Source organism: Diadema antillarum, unplaced genomic scaffold, assembly GCF_040938485.1.
Source record: "Diadema antillarum isolate AM-2024a unplaced genomic scaffold, OU_Dant_1.0 seq00001810_RagTag, whole genome shotgun sequence".
NCBI classification, from domain to species: domain Eukaryota; kingdom Metazoa; phylum Echinodermata; class Echinoidea; order Diadematoida; family Diadematidae; genus Diadema; species Diadema antillarum.
Window position 1 is genome coordinate 14,335 of NW_027272485.1, and position 21,664 is coordinate 35,998.

At 36.4% G+C, this 21,664-nt stretch overlaps 1 protein-coding gene across 1 annotated transcript; it reads left to right on the forward strand.

The window, feature by feature from the left end:
- Window positions 1-3,051: 3,051 nt before the first annotated feature.
- On the forward strand, window positions 3,052-20,930 carry LOC139712470 (microfibril-associated glycoprotein 4-like). The gene is made up of 8 exons (XM_071624286.1): window positions 3,052-3,241; window positions 3,377-3,394; window positions 6,451-6,579; window positions 14,808-14,903; window positions 16,288-16,426; window positions 17,803-17,942; window positions 18,995-19,256; window positions 20,674-20,930. The coding sequence occupies exons 1-8, from the start codon at window positions 3,146-3,148 to the stop codon at window positions 20,913-20,915; spliced, it is 1,122 nt and encodes a 373-aa protein (XP_071480387.1). The 5' UTR covers window positions 3,052-3,145; the 3' UTR covers window positions 20,916-20,930.
- Window positions 20,931-21,664: the final 734 nt, after the last annotated feature.

A 21,664-nucleotide genomic window follows, 5' to 3' on the forward strand; every position in this document is an offset into this window, starting at 1 on the left:
ATTGAACGAGAGTCATTACTTTTATTTCTTACGTTTGGGTCGTGGGGACATAAAATCAGTTATCATGTCCAATTATTAAGTTATACCAAGTTCTCGACACTATCAATAAAATCCCAGGTTTTCTTCTCCGTTTGCTGCACAGAGATATTAATGGAGAGTGCAGGGGTAAGTTTCAGCATAATCATGTGCTAAATGAGCGTTAAACTTAAGCTTGTTTGTTTGTTTGTTCATTTCCATCTGAGATATGGCTGGATAGCCCATATTCAGCTACCGTAAGCTGGTCTTCCATGGGGTCCCGTTGGATGTGAGGTGGGACCACTTCACCTGGTAATACCTTTGTTTAAGTTGTCCTAAGAGTCACGTACATCCTGTTTTCTTCTCCGTTTGTTGCACAGAAATATTAAAGGAGAGTGGGGTGAGTTTCATCTAGATTAACTATTTTAACTTTGCGTTGGCTCCATTTGAAGAGTTGTTTTTCAAAAGATGCTATAATTCACTTTTGATGCCTAGGAGAAACACATGTATTTTTTTCCTATTTCACTTGCTTATAGTGTTTTCATGCAATGACTTTATGTTCCTCAATAGTACCACATACTAGCATGACTTGGACAAAAAAAAAATCCTTTGAAACATTTATACGTGTCCAAACCGATTCCTAAAGAACTCGAGTGTTTGTGTGTGTGTGTGTGTGTGTGTGTGTGTGTGTGTGTGGATATAGCACCTTTTGGATCAAATTTTTATCGCCATGATGTACAACACGTTAACAGTTGGGTGCTTATGATGCTCTAAAATGTTAAGATATGGAATCTCTACATTATTTTGCTGTGAAAAGAAAAGAACATGACTGATTTGGATGTGCTTTTCACTCATATTAAGTCTTTCGTGTATACGCATGATACATACGACGCATAATATGTTAACTACTGAGACCATGCATCACAAACCAACAAATAGGTCACGATCACAGAGTTTGAGTGAGAACTGAAAAAAAGGGGGAAAAGGGCCAACCAAGTCAAGTTGTATTTATTCGTTCTTCTTTTTAAAATATTTTCCGATTGAGCAAATGTTCTGTATACACAATTCTAAATTTTGGAATTTGAATTTCGAAATTAGTGGAAGTTGTATTTCTTGTAGTTTTTCGAGAATTCTAAAGTGTGATTATGTATGTCCTCTTGTCCTCTTTTCATTTCTTAATACTTGTTACACACTGTGGGCCCTACCTTCAACTCTAATCTTTGGAAAAGATAGTGCTACCGCTTTGAAAATCAATGTTAATCATAAATCATAATCATGCGTTAAATGAGAGTTTAAAAATTTAAGTTTAACCTGGTAATACCTTTGTTTAGGTTGTCCCAGAGTTTTACATCCTGCTTTCTTTTCTGTTTATTGCAAAGAGCACAGCTTGGTGAGTCTGCTTTAGGTAGGACCTACTAATTGAATTGCCCCTACTACAAAGCGTCTTTTACTTGGTAACACTTTTCCACAGTGTGTACTTTCTTTTCATTATTTGTGAACTTTGTATAGAGTTATTTTTCACCTTATAAGGCACATGGGTTGCTTTTGCAGAATCTGCCCCTATATACTGAAAGTCCATGTCTTGCGGTTTTTCAATTGTTGATTTTGTGATGCAGGTTCACAATATTGCTCCCTCCAATGTCGCTTTTCCATTTTTTTTTTTGCTTTTGTTATTTGTTGCTTGCTTGAAGAAACTTCTTGGAAAAACGGAAATAAAGAGACTTCAGTGTTCGAAGAAAAACTTTCCAGTGCAAAGTGTACACTCAATCAACGTGTTTACAGTATACTCGACAGAATATCGCGGTGTTTACGATAATTCAAATTATTTCGTAACAAAAAGACAAAAGCCATGCACTAATCATCACTTAGGCCTGCACAGAAAAAAAAATAATCTCGGTACAAAAATGGAGAATAGCAGATTATTGTCGATATAAGCTGGATGTGAATGAAAGTGAATTCTTTGTATTTCAATCTCCATTTGAAGACTACTATTGCACCCGGTGAGCATCTTCGGAAAATTCGGTAATACGTCGAACCACTCGAGCAAAAGCTTTTATAGACTGCATGGGCCATTCTTTCTGGTTAGAGACTTGTATTGAAATAGTTTTGGTTTGTAACTAATGATAACGCTGGGTTGCCGTATGCAACCGTCGTACGATCCGCTATACCTACGCAACGATTGGCCATTCGGCAGTTCGGTGTAGCTGATCGTAAATTTGTGTCAAGGTCTATCACAATTTGTGATGTTTCTTCTCAAAACTCTTTTCATGCTGGCAAATCATGAACACTATACTCCGTTTGCAAATAAATGTCAAGGATCTTCGTGAACATGACCCACACCTTATACAAGTGCCAGACTTGCCATGACGTCTGCATAGGTACTATAAACACAAACTCACCACGGTAGGGTAGACAAAAATAATAATAGTTGCTTCAGTCAATGTCAGTTGGTTTCTATGGTATATACTTGCCAGCTTTCAGCTCCTAGAGAATTTATTCATTCTTGCAAACACACAGACAGAGAAACACAGACACGCACACACACATACACACATACACACACACACATACACACACACACACATGCACACACACACACACACACACACACACATACACACACACAAGTGATGACGGAAGCACCTGGGAGTTATGCCACAAAGAATCCACCTTTAGTGTTTCCTTCCTCTTTTCCTACCAACTAATACAACATTGTATGATGTCTCTATTCCACGCGTTATTCAGTGGTATCTAAAGTGGAATCTGAAGGGCCTAGATATATAATTACCGAACTTTAGATCTGGTATCCGAAGGCTAAAGACGACACTATTAGGCTAAAATAAAAAGAAAAAAAAAAAGATGTGTTCTGCACATGCGCGAGTCGCTGGTTCCATTGTTCAACCCGGGAGACTGCGTCATCGTATATAGCGTTCGTGTCGTATTATCAAACGCTCGTCTGTTATCTGTTGGAAAAGGTCGCGCTTCTCTTTATACTCAGCCATTCGCTTTCATCGTGAAGAATATAAAAAACGAGCTGCATTGTTGGAAATACATTCGCTTTAAATAGCTGTGGGCAACGTTCCTTGGAAGACATTTTTTTTTTTGTTCGATCTCAAGAAAAGTGAGCGACATGGCAATCAAGCTGTTTCTTTTTGTCTCCTGTCTTGTTACGGCATTTGCATGGCAGCTGACCAGTTCTCAGGAGTCTAGTTCTTCATCCTGGCAGGTTTGTTTGTTTGTTTGTTTGTTTTTTATTGTTCCATATTCCACATTTCAACAAATACATAAAACATAAACATCACAATACAAAAGCCTGGATGAATTGTCACGTACAGCTTATAAGACAATAAAACATGTGAAGGTTGAGGTTGAAACAGAGGTATGGAGGGAACCGATCCTATCTCTGCGCAAGTCATCCCTTCCTTCTATTTTTCTATATGAATTATGTATAATTTTATAATACGGCCTGCAAGCAAAGCAAGCTACGCTTTTATTAGGTGTAGCCCTTCTGTACTATACATTATATCTTGTCCTTTTTGTTACTCATTGTAAAACCAGCAACGACAAAACTACTTTGTAAACCAAATATATATATATATATATATATATATATATATATATATACACTCAGCAAAAAAAAAATAAGTTCCCCCCTAGCATTTGTGGATATATCTCAAAAAGTATTCAACCGATTTTCATAATTCAAACGGAAATGGATAAAAAAATGTATTACTCATAACATGAGTGGCAAATCATTGCCACCAGATATCATTATTGGTGTGAAAAAATGCATTTTATGTCAAAATGCGTGGAAACAAAAGTTGCACTTTAGTGATTTGCGATGACTTTTACACAAATAATCAAACAATCACTCATGATTCTGAACATTTAAGCATGGGTTATTGCATATTTCTCTATCTCTTTCTTTTCATGAGCATATAGTGAAGTATTTGATAATTGATATGTCCACCACCCGCAATGACCAGCCACCATCTCCTCCTCATACTGTTAACTTAAGTTTGTACTTAGCGCTGCTCAATGTTGGCCCATGCTCTCTGCAAGATGAACTGAAATTCTTGCAGTTAAGTGTCATCTTTCAACTTCTTGCTCGCTTTCCACTTAATGATATCCCAAAGATTCTCTTCTGGATTACAGTCAGGGGATCTTGCAGGCCACTCCTTACGTTCGATGCCATTTCCCTCAGCAAACTGATCTACAACTTGAGGGCATGATGCAAAATGCCCACAGGCACATTAATGTGATCAACCTAAATTGGAATTACAAATCACATGGCTTCTACCAATATTTTCATATTGAGAAGGCCTATTGTTCAAAAAGTATGCATAACATCTGTTTAATAGGGAAGCACATTGTACCTGAAGAAATTCCTGAGAATTACACAATTTTAGAAAGATCATTTGATAACTTACATAGGAAATGTATACAATATGCTTCCTATGGCCTAAAGTGCAACTTTTTTCCCCATGCATTTTGACATAAAATGCGATTTTTTACACAAAGAATAATATCTGGTGGCAATGATATGCCATTCATGTTATGAGTAATGAAATTCCCTATCCATTCCCGTTTGAATTATGAACATCCGTAAAATACTTTTTGAGATATATCCAAAAATGTTAGGGGGGAACTTACTTTTTTTGCTGAGTGTATATATATACATACATACATACATTATGTAACTTATATTTGAATCTAAATAAATGAATAATTACATATATAATACATTGTACATTTATGATATAATTTACATCTAAATATAAGTAAATGAAAGAAATATATATTACTATGTACATATATACATTCATATATATCATATATAATTATATATGATATATTTGATATGGTACCAACAATGTGTGTACACATGTACATGTATGTGTTTTTACAACCATAATGCATGAACAAATAAATCGAATCAAGCAAATCAAATAAAATAAAATAAAGTCAAGTCAAGGTTATGACAAGGATTTATTCAATTAGTTATACAGCTGTACTGGCATCGAATAAACTCTTTTATCCGGCAGCCTCACACTGAAAGAATCGGTTTTCGGCCTGAATTGGTCAAGAACCAAACAAGTAAATTCACAATTTGTAGAGTTCATGCAACCCAGAGATGACAAGATAACGGGCTATAGGAATAACGACGTAATGACGTGGAGATAAAGATATGTTCGCTGATACTATGTGTTGATACTGTGTAAACTTGAATTCAAGAGCTTCAAGGAAATACACATTTCTCAGCCACAATTCTGAGCGGTAGAGAGATAAATAGTTGTTTGTGTCTTGGAATTGCTTCTCAGCACTCTATCTTTAAAGGCACTGAATGCGAACGTACGAAGATTATTGCTATGTCAATTGAAATGGGGAACTAGCAATGTGAGGAAGGTAGTATGTCCGTTCTTAAGCAATAATATGTTATACTATAATATGATATAATATGATATAATATAATATAGTATAATATAATACACTATAATAATAGTATAATAGTATAATATAATATATGATATAATTTGATATAATATAACATAATATAATATAATTGTACATAATACAATAATTACAATGATATCAGGTATTTAGGACGTTATGAGGACTTACAGTAAGTAGTACCACCAGCGACATCATTATTGTGAAAAAAAGACTGTTAGAAATTCGCAATGCCTGCATTTGATAAACTAGATCGCAAAGGTAAGATATTCTTGTGTATATCAATATCTTTTTGTCATGAATTACGATGCCACATCAAAAGTTGTTTTGATTGAAAAATAAATGAGGAACTTGTAAGCGATAAATTGTTTGAATGTCAAAAACTATGAAATGTCATGACGGGGAAGGGGGTGTCGGGAAGGAGGTGGAGTTCACTTATCATGGCAGAAACGTTTCTTGACACAAAATACATTCAGGTGCGAGTTTCTTCCCTCTACAAATTAGATTTGTTAAGATCGCAACTGCTGATCTGTAATTTAACAAACAGTTGCGATCTTAACAAATCTAATTTGTAGAGGGAGACAACGTGAAGAAACTCGCACCTGAACCTTCACCCCTCTGAATAATATCTTTCTTTCATACAAAATATATTGTTGAAACTATGTATATTTTATAATCTTATTCCAACATTATTTGAAGAAAGATTACTTTTTGATTAATCATAATGGAATGAGAAGTGTAGTGTAAAGCACAGTAATAAGTGAGAAAAGAAAAATAGAAGTGTATACCCATAGCTTGATATCCTGTTTATTTTAATTTCAAGAACCCCTCCAAATTCAGACATAACTATGGCTGAACGAGCAATCCTTCCCATGATTGAAGAATGAATAAATAAATACCCCCCCCCCCCCCAAAAAAAAAAAGGATAAACGAGGAGCACTATTATTATCATCATGTCTTTATCATTCTTGTCCCGACACTTAGCCTACTTCACCTGCATCGCAGCCCGTGACTGATGAGCTACCTTCCCGATCTGAGTCTTCGTCCGAGTCTTCGGTGCCGTACACATGGTCGTCAAGTTCCGTGACAGCAACATGGTCGGAACTGTCTGAGGTAGCAACCAAAGTGAATCAGGCCCTTAGGAACTAGGATTTTTATGGGAGGGTTTAGATTTAGAAAAACAGGGACTTTTTATGCCTCCGCCACGAAGTGGTGCCGGAGGCATTATGTTTTCGGGTTGTCCGTCCGTCCGTCCTTCCGTCCGTCCGTCCTTCCGTCCGTCCTTCCGTCCGTCTTTCCGTCCGTCCGTAATGAATTTTGTGGACAAGGTAACTATCAAAAGCTGTTGAGGTATCCTAATGAAATTTGGCATGTATGTGTATTAGGGGGTGAAGTTGTGCCTATCAACTTTTGGGTGCACGTGCTCAAGGTCAAAGGTCAAAAGGTCAAGGTCAAATACATAAAATTTCACTATTTCCACCATATCTATGCAATGCCTGAAGATATTTTCTTGAAACTCAGTGCATACATGTATTACCCAATTTAGATTCTCTGGTGAAAGTTTGGGTCATGAGGTCAAAGGTCAAAGGTCAAAAGGTCGAGTAAAAGTATTAAAACTTCTTTTTTTTTCTTTGTAAATTGGAAAATTGTTCAAGGTATCTTCATGGAACATAGTATAAACATGTACTGACTGGCAGGATTATCTAGAGAATGTAGGGTTCATGGGGTCAAAGGTCAGAGGTCAAAGGTCAAGTGCAACACTTCAAAATTTTACTATTTCCCTCATGTTCATGCAATGCCAGCAGGATTATTATTTTTTTTTTACACTTGGTGTATGCATGTGTAACCTAATAGAAATTCTCTGGAGAGTTTTTTTCTTTTTTTCTTTTTTTTTTTGCCTCAAAGGTCAAAAGGTCAAAGATCAAGTGAAAGTGCTGAACTAACTTTTTCCTCCATATCTCGGAAGTGGCTCAATTTATCGTGAAACTTACTGCATATTTATGCATGTTCTACCTGAAAGTGATTATCTTATGAATTTTAGGGTCAAAGGCCAGATGAACATAGTAACAATTTACTATTCAGTACAGAAATTGCACTTTTTCTCCATACCGGTACCATGAAAATTACTCAATGCATAAATGTATGAATGGGACAAAGTCAAGTTAAAGTCCTTAAATCCCCAAATACATGCTCTCCTATTCATCCAATTAAACCAAGGTCAAGGAAGGTGAACATTCAACACATTTGTGACAAACTTGTCATTTCAATATTTTGCCAGTTTTGTGAAAATGTAATCACACATTGTCCACATGTACTATCTAGACCTATTAGGAGAATCATGCATTATGGCGGAGGCATACCAGTCGCCATAGCGACATTTCTAGTTTAGTTTAAGTTTATGTTCAGTTCCGTTATCTTACACATTAGGGGCGCAAAAAAAAATCTGGTGCCACTTCCTGATTTGATCAGCCGACAAGCACAAAATTCATCTGCTGACAAGCACAAAAAAAAAGAAAAAAAAAGAAAAAAAAAGAAGGATTCAGCGCAATTTTGTGATGCGGCTACACCAACAAGCCCCTTTTACATCATTTCTATTTCTTTTACCATTCTGCCATTATTTTACAGTGAGGGTTACAGGTAAAGGTGGTATTTGAAGGCCTTTATCAAATATACCGCCAATTTTCACTCATCAGAAGGGTCCTGATTATCATGGCTTATTGTATTATTTGGAAGATTTATCTAATGGCTGATTTTTCTTGCTTAATTATTTCATTTGTCGTCTTTCTCTGGTCAAAAAAAAAAATCATCGGCGAGTAATCTAAAAATGAATATTGTCGCGTGCGTCTATACGTATACCTGCCTCAAGTGTGTTCGCGTGGCTTTGCCGTGCAGAAAGCAATTTGATGATATAAGATGAGTGCTTTCTGCAATATCCTTGTTAAAGGAATGGTATAGATTTAGTTGAGATGGGGATTCAGGATTTAACTTTTTGCGTGACAATTACAAACCACTAATATTTTTTTTTTAATATGAAATATCAAAAAGCAAACAATTATGGGAGGAATTAAAAGTTTATTAGATGATAAATTTGTTAAGATTGAGATGATAAAAAACAAAGAGGTCCTAACAAAAGGTAGGACCCAGCTTTTATCAGGAGCGCTTTGTTTTATATTGTTTTGAATATCTCAATTATTTTAAAAGCGATTATCATCAAAATTGATAAACTTCGAATTCCTCTTAGGTATAATATGCTCTTAAAAATTTCATATAGCAGCTTCTAAGTATTTCGCAAAAAAATCAAAAGCTGAATCCTCACCTCAGTCAATACTATAACATCCCTGTAAGGTAATAAGAACGGATATATATAATATATATATATATATATATATATATATATATATATATATAATTGAGTAAGTTGTCCACGTGTTGGTATGATAATATCATCAAAAATAAATCTAAAACCAAGTTCATGCTGTATTCACCAATAGTTTATTTCGAGCGAGTCGAGAAAGAGTTAATCGCTCAGGAAGAAACTATTATCATAGGCATACATTCAACTAAGCGAAGGATAATAATGATAGTTAAAAAAAATAAACATGCATACGGCAAGATACAAAGAGAATTAAGTAAGAAAATGCAACAGACTATAAGATTGCCATTTTTCTTCAATAACAAACTTGGCAACTGCTCCAGAACATGTCACAATAACAAAACATAATGATGTTTGATGCAATGACTAACTAGCCTATCCTCATGATAAACGGTTCTCTAGAGTTTACACACACACAAGTAGGGGGGGGGGTAAGGAGGTGCGTGTGTCTGGAGGGGAAAGGAGGTCGAGGACTCACAGATGGCCTGTTTAATTTGTTTTACTTAAAAATGATGAATAATTCATTTGGTTACAATTGGAATAATAAAAGTTTAACTGGTTTGGGGAAAACGAATCTACGGAAAAACAAAACTGTAAAACCTTTAAAAACACACAGTGAATACTAGTACAAACTAGAAAAAAGGCGAAAACAAAGGGTATTGCCATGATATATATGTATATATATATATATATATATACACATATATATATATATATATATATATATATATATATATATATTAAATATACACACACAAAGCCATTACATGTGTAAACACATTATGTATTATATTGTGTTAATTCATTATAAAACTTTCATTTCAAGAACTTCATTTATTCATTAGAGTGTACGAAGGCACGTTGTGATGCAACAAGTAAGATTATGGTTTATATCTTGGCACTGATATTCAGAATAATGTTGTGGCTTAAACGAAAAGGTACAGGGCGTAGATTTGCATAATTTCTGCATAATCACTTTTAAATGAGGAAAAGAGGAACAGTAAGCACTGTGCTTTCGTATGTATGCTTCCACAACGTGGATCTATTATTTCACATGAGGGAAAGTCCCCTTCTCTAAAGGCCAAAATCATGAACACAATATCCCACGAAGGAGGAAGTACGGTTACAAAACTGAACTCGGAATCGTTACAGATATCCCTGTATATAATGACAAAAAATACTTTTAACGCAGGAAGCTCTTCTTATGTGTCTGAATGTGTGTGTGTGTGCGCGCGTGTGTGTGGCGATGTCAATATCGTCTGCGCATGCGCTGGACGAGCACCGGAGATGTGCCCTATCTCCTGCCTATCGAATTCGAGAAATCGAGTCATTTTTGTTATTTCCTTCTCGATTCTACATCGGCATTCTGCAAGCCAAGAGCCAAGAACTGTACATCACAATTAAATTGGGGAAGATTTTTTTTTCTCTCTCTCTATTTCTCTGCCTTTCGCCTTCCATCGCGCAATGCTCGGTACTGCCAATGCGCAGAAGACTTCTGCGCATGCTGAAGAGCTCTGTCACAGATGCACTGTGGGATTCCTCGGTGCAATTGTTCGCTTCCGGTTGTCTCACGCGAGTCGCAGTTCCCATACGATTCAATGGAGTTATTTGTCTGCCTTTCCGTTGTTACCCCTTTTTTCATAGCTATGATTTAGCTTAAAAGAGTTGAAAGTTTCTAAGTTTTATTGATTTGCGGTCACTACAGTCATGGGTCACTACTGTAAGGCTTCAATGTGCTGGTCACATGATGGAAAGCGAAGAAATCTTCAACAACAACAAATACCTCTGGATAAAGACAAAGCGTGATCTGAGTGTATGTGCAGCCAAAACCGGGGCAAGTTTGTCTCGTGAGCTATCCCATAATGCATCTAAAACGCTGCTCTGCGCACGGCACCTACGTATTGGCGATACCGAGAATTATGTGCATGTGTGTGACAAAAAATTGCGGATATGACAGATTGTCTGAAATCAAAGTACAATATACCGCAGAGTATGGGATAGATATTTGCAATGATTATAATGCTGACTGTTGCTGGTCGCAAGCAACAGCACCCCCATAATAGACCGTCACTGTAAGTTACAGCCTCCTTTGAATTAGCTAATTTAAAAAAAAATACATACCAAGGCAGATATATTCTGTATGTGATTTTTCTTTGACAAAAAAACAAAAAAAAAAACAACAACAACAATACGCTGCACAGACGTTCCAAAACAATCTCATCTCCAAAATATCATATCATTGCTATCTAACTTTAGAATCAGTATTCTTTCATTGTATCTTGTTTATGAAATTATTGCTTGTGAGTGCATTGTTATGATTTTTTCATTACCTTCTATGCTCCAAACTTCCATGTGCTCAGGTCACTTGCCGCGACATAATTTGAACATAAGATATTGAAATGAAGTAGATGTTCAGTTACTGCATATCAAAGAAAATCTTGTCAGGAGAGGCCGTACCCCTTAAAGGTTTTATGACATAATTATATACAAATGCATGTTGATTTGTGTCGATTCATGATACCCTCAACATCACTTTTGCGGTGAAACGAATATCTAGAAACATTCCATATATTTTCAAATGTAAATTATTCTTGCCCGGCCCTAAATTCTAAGATTTTCTCGATATTGGCATATCAAAGAAGCTTTCACTTTACAATTTTGATATTATTGTTTTGTGAATAAATTCTTAAATATCAGAAGTATCATATACTTGAAAGCCCTAAATTGTAACCCTTATTTTCTTTTTTTTTAATGTATACAAAAAACAGTCTCCTTTTATACCTCGTTGAGCCCTGACATATCCTTTTCGTGTCTCGCATGTGTTAGTCTTTTGCAAAGGCAGCTCGCAATAATGCGTGGGCTCGCACACAGCGATCGGGGCTTGCTATACACTCACTGTGACTTTGCACGTCCACAAAACACTGCGAGCTGCCTTTGCAAAAGGCTAAGCGTGTGTTTGTATTGACCTTTGAACTCCTTTCCCTTCGCCCTTCCTCACATCTACTGAGTCTCTCCCTGTTGCTCTTTCCATGCATATACGCTGTTGTTGTTTTTTTGTAAGAGTGCTACTTCGTATTTCTCTTCTGTGTGTGTGTGTGTGTGTGTGTGTGTGAGTGTGTGTGCGTGTGTGTGTTTGTGTGTGTGTGTGTGCGTGTGTGTGTGTGTGTGTGTGTGTGTGTGTGTGCCTGTGATTTTTTCTTTGTCTTCCTCTTTCTTTTGTAGCCTATCTGCGTTAGTTTTGTTATTTCAGAAATTAAGTATTGTTCATTAGAGGACTACAAATTACAAGACCTGCTTTTCAGCAGTCCTCTCCATTTCCGACAACCCTATTTTGGTTCAGAAAAAAGGTCACAGTATAATCATGATCGTAATATTTCCGCGCACTGCATGATCCTCTATCATATGAAATGAGTTGCATTGATTTTGTATAGCTATAAGATATGTTTATGTAAATGTTATATCGGAATTACATTATTTTTTGTTAGAAATGAAATAAAATAAATGAAATGAGTCTTAATCCTGATGGACTGCAGCACAGTTACGGAGGGGACGAGTAGAGGTTAAAGGACAAGTCCACCTTCATAAACATAAGGATTGAGAAAATGCAGCAATGTTAGTAAAACACATCAGTGAAAGTTTGAGGAAAGTTGGACAATCCGTTCAAAAGTTACGAATATACCTGCGCAGTCACTGCTGGAAGAGAAGACTACTACAGTGTATGATGTCACATGCGTACACCTATATAAGGAGATAAAGAGAGAATTTCCCAATACTTTACTTTTTGAATAAAGTGCAAATTTTTTGCACTTGCTACTGACGTGTAATATTATTCCCCTTGCCTTATGCGAGAAAAACGGAAATATGTTGAATTTTCTTTATTATTTCTTTATATCGTTGTACTCATGTGACATCACAAGCTATAGTAGTCTTTTCATCCAACCGTGACTGAGCAGAAACTTCAAAAATTCATAACTCTTTAACGGATTGTCCGATTTTGCTCAAGCTCTCACTGATGTGTTCTACTAATATTGCTGCATTCACTTAACTCACATGTCTATAAAGGTGAACGTGTCCTTTAAAATAAGAAACTATTAATTTACTATAAGGTAGGCCGATACATTCATTATTACAGATTTCGTGTACCTAATACAGAAATTGGAATACAATAAAATGCTATAAAATATTCTGCTACTATACATATACAAATACCCCAGTGTTGAAAAGAAGAATTGTTGCTACTAACATCAATTCGAAAACAAGATTTCTACGACAAAAACAGAAATATGGATTTGTTTTTCGGAATTGTTTTTCTGCACCTTACAGTATGTTAAAATAAAAGAACAAAAAAGCAAACGCATGGAGGTGAAGATTTTCAAATGCTTCTGTATTTTTTATAAACGCAGGCCGTATATGAATTCTTGATTAGCTGCAATCCACGTGTCCTCCAAATTTAGAGGGAAATACCGGACCGGTTTAATAAAGGGATGGCACGGTTTCAGTTGAGATGGGGCTTCAAATTCCAACTTCTTTTGATGATAATTTTTATGATGATGAGAAACCTCTTATAACTTATTATGAAAGAGATAATTCTAAGAGGAATTCCAAGCTTGTTTGATAAAACTTGGTTTTGAAATAAATAAAGTATCAAAAACAAAACGATAATAATAAAAGGTGCAACGAAACTTTTATTGGGATCAATTTGATTTACTTTGTTTTTAGATAGCTTAGCCAATTCAAAACCGAATTTTATCGACTAAACTTTGAATTCCTCTTTAAATTGTATGTCCTTTAACAATTCATAGAGTGGTTTTTATGTATCTCTCAAAAAGTTAAAGTCTGAGTCTTTACCTCAGCCAATATTATATCATTCCTTTAAAGCCAAGTCTAAAAAGAAAGAGTAAAACACAACTGTGACAAAATTTTCGAAGTTGGAGTACGAATACTGAAGTCAGGAAATGTGAAACATTCGCTATTTTCACTTTTTTTTGTCTATTTTTGACAGTAGTCGAACAGCAGCTATGAATATGAAAATAAGCACGATGTTGATGTCTACAATTCCCAGTTTTCTATTAATAGTGTACAGACAAAAGTCATGAAATTGTAATTCTTCTGCTATAATCTTGAAAAATATTGTTTTTCCTGGCTGAATTATAATATCAAAAATAATAACCTGTGAGATATATTAGGTTTTGACTTTTGAACAACAAGAAGAAATCAATATTCATGAGTTTATGCATAGATACAAACTATCATTAAGAAATATATCATTAACTCACTTTGTGTATATTCATACTGAATATGCAAATAATGCTTGGTGAAAATCAGCAAAACTTCATAATTTCACAACTTCCCTAAAAAGTAAATTGACGTGATGTTTTTGATGACATTTTAAAGATGTGCATGCTTGTGAAATGTTACTTTTCTGTTCAAACTCTTTACTCTTTACTGGCCAGAAACTCCCCTGAAAGAGATAATGTAGCATTGGTTTAGGTAAGAAATCAGCTTTAAGCTTTTTGCAAAGTTTCGTGAGATACTTAGAACCACATTTTGAAATGTTCAAAAGCATACAATTCTGAGAGGAATTAAAAGTTAATTTGCTAAGTGGTTCGTTAAGCGGCTCAGATATCCACAAAGTAAAACAAAGCGATCTCGAATAAAAGGTGAGTCCTACCTTTTATCACGATTGCCTCGTTTTGGATATCTCAGCAATTTCAAAACCACTTTGCATTAAATAAACTTTGAAATCCTCTTAGAATATTTTTCCATGTTTTATAAGATGTTTATCATTATGACAAAAAAAAGAAGAAGAGAAAATCATCAAAAAATGTTGGAAACCTCAAACCTCACCTCAGCTGAAACTGTACTATACCTTTAAACAAACACAAAAGGAAATGGTGTTGAAGCTGTTTGTTTGTTTGTTTGTTTTTGTGTCTCCTCTCTTGTCTTGATATTCACGTCACCTTTACAGCAGACTACTGTAGCGATGGATTCGGCTAGTACCTTTGTCTTTACTGAGTGGGTTACTACGCAAGACCCTCCTGACACAACGCATCAAAACAGCTGTGTAAGTTAACGTAATAATGATAATGATAATGATAGTAATAATAATAATAATAATAATAATAATAATAATAATAATAACAATAATAATAACAATAATAATAATGATAGTAATAATAAAGGAGAGGTACTATACTGATATACTCTACCTCGCATTACAAAGTAATAACCACGACATACTGGTACATAATTCAAACCTTTTAAAATGCAATAATCCCAGGATGATTTTTTTAATCCTTGTCTTAAACCTATTAACTGTAGCTGCTTGCCCAATACAAACAGAAGGAGATTATTCCATAATTTCGGTGTAGCTTACAAGAACACCCTGTCACTATAGGGTAGTTTTAGATTTCCATGATGGATATTTCAATAATGTTTCATCCTGAATAGCTCTTTATACAATCAACAGAGTTTTATATGATTCTCTGCTTTACAAGCAATCACTGTAACGCACGTTTATTGACTACATTGAGAAAAACGAGGAGAATTGCAAATTAATCTAGCACATGCATTTTACACCCTTTATAGTTTACGTAATTATTTGTCAAGTATACAAAAATAAATTGTTACAATAATTCAATCTATCTGTGACAAACGCATGTATGATTTTTTTTTTTTCAAAATTCAGAGGGATTTTCATACTTTAGTATTTACAGACTAGGATCTTTGGTTATATTGGCACAGAGTTTCACAATTGATAGTTATTGGGATGAAGAATGAAATCAACTACAAAATCACCATTTTCAAAGAAAGTATGAAAATTGCCAGGGTGATTCCTGTCTTTAAAAGTAGAACTCCTGAATTTGTTTGCAATAATTGACTAATTTTTGTCTTGCCAGAATTTTAAAATAAAATATTGGAAAAGTGGTTATACATAATAGTCTTTTTAATTTTCTTACACAGTACAATATAATAAATAAAAATAAATATGGTTATAGGCCGGGGTCATCCACATCATCTGCAATGGTGACTTTTGCACATGAAGTTGTAACTGCAATTTAGAATAAAGAATTTATTATTGGTGTATTTCTCGATTTAAATTAGGCGTTCGACACGCGATCATAGTATATTATTACGTAAATTATATCCATATAGCTTCAGAGGATTACCACAATATTAATGAATGTAAACAATATTCTGTTATCTGTAATGATCAACAGCACCCTTCTATTTCTTGTTAAAGCTCCATTTCCCATTTGTAAACGTTTCCGTAGATCTATCTGCCTAACCTGTCGAAACAGACCATAGAATTCGTACATGCAAGATCTGCTATAATAATTGTTAACCAGAATACAAACAAGCTGTAGCGGAGGGTACGAGCCTAGAAGTAAAGACGAGCACGACGCATGCATTTCATAATCTAATGATAATGTGCTCTCATTTTTTAGTCAAACGAACCAGTCCCGTGCTCCCTGTCACCGTTGGACAGGTGCCGCATTGAACGCATACTGAACTTGACAGAGGCCTTGGTAGAATTCATCGTGGAAGAAGACAATATCGAAGACCAGCAGACATCGACAAGTCAAAGTAGGTCTACTTAAAAATCTATGATACCAATTCGAATGTGATAATTAAAAAAGAGTGATGATTTGGCTTAGTCTCTAGCGCGTCCGCCCCCAGATCCAAACGATCCGGGTTTTACTTCTTAAGTCTTGCAGAGCATTGTGGTCTGTAATTGCACCGTCCATCCCCTCAAAGAGGCAAACACTCTTGTCCCTCGGATGCTTTTTGTGGCGTCTGTTACGGCACATTTTGGTAAATTACCAAAATGTGCAAGTTACTAAAATGTGCCGTAACTAAGGTACGGCACATTTTGGTAACTGCACATTTTGGTAATTTACCAAAATGTGCCGATAGTCATAAGTGCACGGGATCAACTGTCACCAAAATGTGCAGTTAAAAGTGGATTTGCCTGCACATTTTGGACAATCTGCATATTTTGGTAACTGAACTAAAAACCCACAGAATGCAATTAATTTGGCCGCATACGGGGACTGCGAAGTACCTGCGTGGGAGTTGCCTGCGAGGTGCTGCCGCTAAGGGCCTCCTACTGGCGTTCCGTAGATCTGTCTGCCTAACCTGTCGAAACAGACCATGGAATTCATACGTGTACCTCTGCGGGCAATCCCAGGGCAAGCCTTGCGTGCGACTTGCGAAGAACAATTTTTACTACCCGGAGGTCCCCGCAGATGACCTGCACATAACAGTACCTAGCACGTATCTCAACCGTAGTCGCGCGGAGGTGCGCACGCAAGTCCTTTTTTACAGTAACCATATTTAGGCCTTGTCACGCCTTTCCGGGCAAGCTACGCGGGCTTGTTGCGTGTGAGGATTTTCCAGCACACCGGACAATTTCTGAGGGTGGATAAGGATTTGGGCGAGTTGGGCATGTGTCTTACTTGCTGGATGCGTGCTACTTATATTCTTCTTGCGGGTATTCTGGTGACCTGCGTGCCAGACGCGTGGGGGTTGACAACTCAGAAATTCATCTGAAGGAATGACAGAAGTCCAGCAGAAATAACAATATGTCATTATCTTGGTCGCGCTGGCCGCATACGGGGACTGCGAAGTACCTGCGTGGGAGTTGCCTGCGAAGTGCTGCTCAAAACCTGGCTGCGGGTAAATCGGACTTGCGTGCGCAGCTCCGGGCAACTACGGGCGAGATAATTTTCCTGCGTGCTGGAAAAACCTTACATTTTGCAAATATTGTACCATTGCAATGTGTCGTCATAGAAGTGACGTCATTTTGCAAATAGTACTTCATGGAGTGTCAGACATGCAATCATTCTGACATAGCTGAAAATACCTATAATCAGGTGAGCTCTGTCAACCAATTGATAGAGGATAAATATTTGATCCAAAACACGACATCAACTATATTCCCCTGATCTCTACAATTCCAGCTTCACTCACGCCACCTAGGGACTGCTCGGACCTAGCGGCTAGCACCAACGTAAGCGGGCGCTACGCCATATACCCGGATGACAACGGTGATCCTTTCTTTGTATACTGTGACATGGAGACTGATGGTGGTGGATGGACAGTACGTAAGCATGTCCAGTCTATTTAGCTGGGGGGGGGGGGGGGGGGGGGGAGGGGTGTGTGGTATAAAATGTGTCTTCCAAAAGTGTGTATGATGTTAATACACGTAAGAATTAACAGGCATAGACAAAGATATAGGCCTATAACAAAAGCGGCAAAGGGTAATAATGATTGTTTTGACAACTGTATCAATACTACTCTTTGAAATATTTTTATTTCCAACCTTTTTCAGTTCAGTTCAGCTCATGCCATTCTATTTTTAATTTTTCCTCAGTTTTAATTTAGCAGACTCTTCACTGTCTGAAAACTTTTCTTTTCAACATTCCAGTACGTTATCGATTCTGTTGAGAGAACCTCTCTGTTGATAGAACCATATCGCTCTAGAATTTTGGTTTTTCTTCTTCGGCAGGGCTGTGCTTCTGAAGTCCTAAATTATGAGCGCACGGTTGAAAGACTACGACAAATTGAATGAAGGGCGACATGTTTAATGTCTGTCTTTTGAAGAACATAAAATCCTCCCCCTCAGAAATGCATTAAAAAGGTTCAAGTAAAATCAAATAATAATCAAACAAAAAAAGAAAAGAAAATAGATATATTGTCAATGCCTAGAAACACACACACACACACAAACCCCGCATATATAATTATGGTAAAATGTCTTTTACACATTATGTTTCAAGAATATTTGGTTAAGATTATTTCATAACAAATATAATATCATTCTAATGCAATTACAATAGTGGAAATCCAAATGTTTACCTCTTAGAAATACCTTAAAATTTGGGCTTAACTCCCACCCCTCCCCAAACTGGTATTTCATTGACAAAACTTCCCCACTAATGAATATGATAACAAAGATATCTTCTGCAAGTGTAAAATCTCCTCTTTCTTTTGGGGCAAAGCGTATGCTTAAAGCACTTTCATCCCTGACGAAGGGGGAGGCCTCCCAAAATTTGAATAAAATCAAGGCAATTGTCATTTAATGCATTCCTCTGTTGTGACATCATTAATATAATCGAATTTACATCTACATCTATAATTATAAATATGAAGGTCTTCCAGCGCAGGCAAGATGGCACAGTCGATTTCTATCGGGGCTGGTGTGACTACAAGCACGGGTTTGGCAACATGTTGTCCGAGTTCTGGCTTGGCAACGACAAGATCCACCGCCTGACCTCCGGGGCCAGCTTTCAGCTTCGAGTGGACTTGGCCGACTTCGACGACGAGACACGCTTTGCGATGTACGATGCTTTCAGCGTCCCCGACGAGTCATCGGGCTATCTCCTGACTGTCTCTGGTTACAGCGGAAACGCGGGTACTATTTCTGGAATCAAAGACATTATTTACCACTTGCAGATGAAACAAAAACCCATATTTAATGCTGTAAAGTAGTTCTAAAATGTGAGTTAGGGATAGAAACAACCAGTGCAAAATTTTGAATCAATATAATCAATGTCAAGTATTATCAATCACGCAAAATGTGACCAATAGTGTTATAATATAACTGTTTCTAGACTAAACCGTCTGCAGTTATGGTTTAGTGAGAAAAGTGGGGATATCTCCCTATATTTTAGGTTTTATTGCAAAGTTTCTGTTGCATGGCATGATATTTTATGATATAACTGATCTGCACGCATGCATCAAATTTTATATCTTGAACTTAAAAAAAAATAAAATCACTGCTCCAATTGGTAAACAATACCTTTAACGGTGTTTTCAAAGACGACGACTAAACTGAATGATAACTAGTTAGGCTGCAGAATGTATCTGACGTCAAGTAACATCCTGTATTCATAATTTCATTGTTTTTTTGTGTTCCATCGTGAGATAGAATATCGCTTCGAAGAAATCCTTCAAGATTCCTATATTATTCTGCATAATCATATGCGATTTATGTCAAAAGTTTGTTGTATTAAATTCATTAATGTCATGAATGTGTCATGACATCAAACATTTGAAATAAGCGAATAAATCATGATGTTATAGTAATCTTCTTTTCCCAATGATGTACAATATGTTCATGTACGCAATGAAGCAGATAGAAAATATTTGACCCCTGCTCTAAGAGGATCAGATAGGAACGTTCCCGATGACTGAACCCTTACAAGTTGTTGGTTTTTTGTATTGTTAATCATACATGCGAACAAAAAGTCGCAGTCCTTGATTTTGAGTCAGGACCTCAAAAAGGTGAACGGGTCAACCAAGTCATTCTTGAGCTTTTCATACTTTCTGAAAGAGTTATTCTTCGTCTACATTTCTGTCCAGTTTGGGGTCATAAAAGGAATTGAAAAGTGTGTTTTTAGCAGTTCTTGTACAACCCCTTTTTTGTAGAGTAGTGCGATTAGGTACGGTTTTAGAGGTCCCGTTTCATTTCTTTAAAATTCTTTGTACATCCTTCACTTCTAACTCGAATAGCTTTTGAATAAAGAGTGCTACTACCTTGAAAGTTAGCATTTATTATGGACAGAATTATATATTTAAGTCAAAACTGTATGTGTGCGGGAGGGGGAGGGGTATAGGCCCGTGAGGAAAGTATAAAAACACCATTCGTGGGATAGAACATGAATCGAAGATCTTGATAAATAAGTACTGTACATGAAGTGTAATCTTAACTCACACAACCGGCAAGACGGGGCAAATGTGGTCAGCCCTTTGACAGTGTTTGAGAGACTAAAGTTGGTGTCGGCAAAGTTTTAGTCAATTATGACCTCGTTACGTATTGCATTCTCCAGGAGACAGCCTATCTGGTCATTCGAATCGTCTGTTCGCCACCAAAGACCATGACTCGGATTTGGACTGTGCCGTTGATTTCCATGGGGCGTGGTGGTACGAGGAATGCCACTACTCCAATCTCAACGGCCGCTATCTGGGCGGACAGACCGCCGAATATGGCACGGGCGTCGTGTGGGCAGACTGGCGTGGTTACTATTATTCCCTCCGCAAGACCGAAATGAAGATCCGTCGCCTCACCTAAGAAAAAAAAAGTTATCGTTTCAATTCAATTCAATTCAAAATGATTTTATTTCCATACAAAGTGATACAAAGTAATACATAACGCTTGCATGAGTACATAATATCTACAGGAACTTTGAATCACGTAAATTTCAACAAAACATAGGTAAATATTATCACATTGGTATCAGCTCTGGTTTGAATAAATAAACAAGTAAGCAATGCAATCTTAATTTATAACTCTACATGGAAAAGAGGAATTCACAAGAAAAGCATAGCCTGTACAATTTGTGAATTACTATAAAAGGTGAGGGCCTCTCAAGATCCGTCAAGGACTCCATATATAAATTTTGATATCCTAATGTCAGGTAAAATAATCTGAAAATTAAAAAAAAAAGACTATGACAAGGACAAGAACAAAAGTAGGGACGGAACGGACAGAAAATGAAACTAAAGATAGGCAAGACAAAGAAAGGGAGTGAAAAAAAAACATGACAATGTCTCTATTCAGTTATCTGGAAAGGTCACAAAGGCATGAGGAAGAACTTTGCCTCAAATATCATAGATCTTCATCCAGCAAAAGAGTGAAACCAAAATACTAACCATACATTACAGAAATCATGTCGTTTAATCAATTCGTAAGAGATTATACGTAATGTAATGTGTATCATGAATTTAATGATAGAAAAATACATGTGCAAATAAAGTAGAATAGCCAAGAACAGCAATGCATAACAGTAATTACTAAAAAGCACATGAAAATATAAATTT

Bases quoted from the DNA above. Each gene is read 5' to 3' on its own strand.
- LOC139712470 (XM_071624286.1), top strand. From the start codon at position 3,146: ATGGCAATCAAGCTGTTTCTTTTTGTCTCCTGTCTTGTTACGGCATTT. The intron at 17,943-18,994 runs GTACGTAAGCAT...ATAAATATGAAG, and splicing joins CTGATGGTGGTGGATGGACA to GTCTTCCAGCGCAGGCAAGA. The intron at 19,257-20,673 runs GTACTATTTCTG...TGCATTCTCCAG, and splicing joins TGGTTACAGCGGAAACGCGG to GAGACAGCCTATCTGGTCAT.